The 3,609-nt window shown below is 39.2% G+C and overlaps 1 protein-coding gene across 1 annotated transcript; it reads left to right on the plus strand.

Annotated features, from left to right (window-relative positions):
* The first annotated feature begins 304 nt into the window (after positions 1 to 304).
* Positions 305 to 1,336, plus strand: LOC132162366 (uncharacterized). Its single transcript, XM_059572604.2, has 2 exons — positions 305 to 497; positions 729 to 1,336. The coding sequence occupies exons 1-2, from the start codon at positions 305 to 307 to the stop codon at positions 1,334 to 1,336; spliced, it is 801 nt and encodes a 266-aa protein (XP_059428587.2).
* Positions 1,337 to 3,609: the final 2,273 nt, after the last annotated feature.

Below are 3,609 nucleotides of genomic sequence, written 5' to 3' on the forward strand. Positions count from 1 at the left end.
TTTCTATAAAATAATCAAATTCCTTTACTTCTTTCATCTCTTCTTTGTGAGTGTGAAAAGTGATTGTGTGAGAGGTGTGATATAGTTTGTAAACTTATCACCCATTTATTTTGGGTATTAGTTTGTAAACTCAATCCCAACAAATTGGTATCAAAGCCAGTTAATTCCTAGCATTGCAGTCATGGCCTCCAATATGGTGCAAATCCAAGTTCCTTTGTTGAAAAAGAAAAATTATGAGAAGTGGTGCATCTAATTCAAAGCATTGTTTGGATCACAAGATCTTGGGAGATTGTCAGTACTGGGTATGTTGAGCCCACTCCGAAGTAAGAGGCCACTTACACTGCAGATCAAAAAGTCACTCTCAAAGACCAAAGAAAGGAAGGACAAGAAGGCGATGTATCTTCTTTATCAAGGATTTGATGATTCAAAGTTTGAGAAGTTCTTTGAAGCGGCAACGAGCAAAGCAATTTGGGATACCTTGAATACGATTTTCAAAGGTGTTGATCGAGTAAGGAGAGTTTGCCTTCAACCATTAAGGGCTTAATTTGAATATGCACATATGAATGAAGGAGAAAATGTCTCTGACTATTATTCTCAATTACTTGTAATCGTGAATGAAATGAAGAGAAATGGCAACAAAATTTGAAGATGTTCGTGTCATGGAAAAGATACTTCGATCCCTCACACCCAAATTTGAGAATGTGGTGACGGCAATTGACAAATCAAAGACTTGGAGACTATAAGTGCAGAGGAGCTGCTGGGATCTCTCCGAGTTCATGAACAACGCATTCTGAAGAATGCAGGCTCCACATCTCTTGAGCAAGCTTTGGACTCAAAATTAAATCTTGACAAACCAAAGGGAGGTTGTGGACAATGGGATTCGAGACGTGGTGGTGCCAACTGCCGTGGTCGAGGTCGAGGACGCAGTACTACACATCATCTTGGTCTATCTCAAGAAAAGAGAAATTTCTCTGACAGGCGAAAGCAGAATGTCCAATGTTGCAACTACGGAAAATACGGACACTATCCCTCAGAATGTTCGTACAAGAATGATGATCATGTCAACATTGTTGAAGCGCCTAATAACTTGAGTAATGAATCTACTTTATTACTAGTACAAAATGACTATGGCGGTCAACATGATGATTGGTACGTTGGCTCTGGTGCAAGCGATATGTGTGGAAGAAAAGAACTTTTTGTTGAGCTTAAAGGAGTTTGTGGAACTGTGAGTCTTGGAGATTCTTCAAAGCTCACAGTTGAAGGAAAAGGGAAGATCAAGATCTTTCTAAAAGATGGAAAAGAAGAATTCATCTCCGATGTTTATTACCAAGTATGAAAAAGCAATACTTTAAGCATCGGCCAACTCCTCTAGAAGGGATATATCGTACACATGGAGAATAATTTTCTCTCTCTAAGAGATACAAGTGGAAGGCTCATTGCACGTGTTCAAATGACGAAGAATTGTATGTTCCCTTGAACCTAAATACGAAGATCGAGAAATGCCTCATTGGACTCATTAAAAACGAGTCATGGCAGTGGCCTTTATGCTTTGGCCATCTTCACTTTAATGGCTTGAAGCTATTATCTTCTGGTAGAATGGTGCATGGTCTACCACAAATTGATTAGGCAAACCATGTATGTGAAGGATGTGTACTTGGTAAGTAGTCTTGACTCACTTTTCCAAGTGGTACGACATGGAGAGCGAAAGCACCACTGCAGTTGGTGCACACTGATACTTGTGGGCCATTGGAGCCCATATCATTTGGAGGTAACAAGTATTTCATTACCTTCATAGATGATTTCAATATAAAACCATGGGTTTACTTTCTCAAGGAGAAATCATTAGCCTTAGTTTTTTTCAACAACTTTAGGGCCCTCACCGAAGCGGAGAGTAATTGCAAGCTTGTAGCCGTTAGATTTGATCAAGGGGGTGAGTACACCTCAACTGCATTTCAATAATTTTGTAGAGAGAAAGGGATCAGACATCAATTCACTGCTGACTATACCCCATAGAAAAATGGGATAGCGGAAAGGAAGACTAGCACTATCCTTGACATGACAAGATCCATGCTTAAAGAGAAAGGACTGCTGAAGCAGTTGTGGGCCGAAGCTATAGCATGTTCAATGTATTTACTGAACCGGTGCCCAAGAAAGAGTGTCAAGAATGTGACACCGTAAGAAGCATGGAGTGGATACAAACCTAGTGTTGCACACCTATGAATTTTTGGGTGTGTTGCATATGCTCAAGTTCCTGAAGCGAAAAGAAGAAAACTTGATAATCGAGGTAAAAAATGTATCTTTGTCGGCTATAGTGAAGAGTCAAAGGCATACAAGCTCTATAACCCACTAACAAATAAAGTAATGGTTAGTATAAATGTTATCTTCAGTGAAGAAGAAGCATGGAATTGGAGCAGTAAAGAGGCGAACAAATAAAATGTTGTCTCAAATGAATCTGAAGAGCAATCGCCAGAAGTGACACCATCTGCTCCACCATCATCTCCTCAAGCTCCAACACCTTCACCACAAATAAGTCCTACATATGGGTCTTCATCTTCCAGTAATGAAAGCGAAAGAGGAATTCCAACCCCTATCAAGATGGGAAGCCTCAAGAATGTCTATGAACGATCATAAGAAGAAGAAATCAATCTTTTTTTTTTTTGGTATGCAGATCAAGAGCCTTTAACCTTCCAAGAACGTGTGGAAGAAGATTGTTGGAGATTAGCAATAGAAGAAGAAATTCATGCAATTGAGAAGAATGAAACCAGGGAGCTAACAACACTCCTACCAAATTAGAAGGCAATTGGTGTCAAATGGGTGTACAAGATCACACGCACTGCAGATGGCAATGTTGATCACTATAAAGCAAGACTCGTAGCTAAAGGGTATAAACAAAAGTATGGAATTGACTATGAAGAAGCCTTTGCGCATGTTGCTCGATTTGACACAGTGAGACTGTTGATCTCACTTGAAGCACATCATACTTGGAAGATTTACCAACTGGATGTCAAGTCAGCTTGTCTCAATGGAGTACTCCGTCTACATGAAGAATGGCAACAAAGGGGAATTTTTGATACTTTTTCTGTTTGCAGACGATCTACTATTCACTAGTAGTAGTGAAAAGATGTTTGCAAAGTTCAAGCAGTCTATGTTCAAAGAGTTGAAATGACTGACAATGGACTGATGTCATATTTTCTTGGAATCGAAGAGAAACAAGAAAACGATGGAATCTTTATCTCTCAAAAGAAATACATGAGAGAGATCTTGGAAAAGTTCAAGATGGATAGCTGTAATGCTTTCAATACTTCTATCACAACAGGACTGAAGCTGTCAAAAGAAGGAAAAGGAAAGCCCGCCGATTCAACTTTGTACAAGAGTCTCGTCGGAAGCTTAAGATATTTGACAATGATAAGGCCTGACATACTCTATGGAGTTGGACTCTTAAGTCGTTATATGGAGACACCAAGAGAATCTCACTAGCTAACTAAAAGAGGATTCTAAGTATATTAAAGGTACTCTCAAATTTGGCCTTTTCTATATTTATGGTAAAAATGCAGAATTAGTTGGCTATTTAGATAGTGACTAGAGAGGTGACCAAGATGAGAGAAAAAG

This window comes from Corylus avellana, chromosome 10 (genome assembly GCF_965113065.1).
Source record: "Corylus avellana chromosome 10, dhCorAvel1.hap1.2, whole genome shotgun sequence".
NCBI classification, from domain to species: domain Eukaryota; kingdom Viridiplantae; phylum Streptophyta; class Magnoliopsida; order Fagales; family Betulaceae; genus Corylus; species Corylus avellana.

What these genes read in the sequence shown, in the direction of transcription:
- LOC132162366 (XM_059572604.2), top strand. Translation starts at nt 305, where the DNA reads ATGTTGAGCCCACTCCGAAGTAAGAGGCCACTTACACTGCAGATCAAA. An exon ending in CTTGAATACGATTTTCAAAG is followed by an intron (nt 498 to 728) that starts GTGTTGATCGAG and finishes GACAAATCAAAG; the next exon opens with ACTTGGAGACTATAAGTGCA.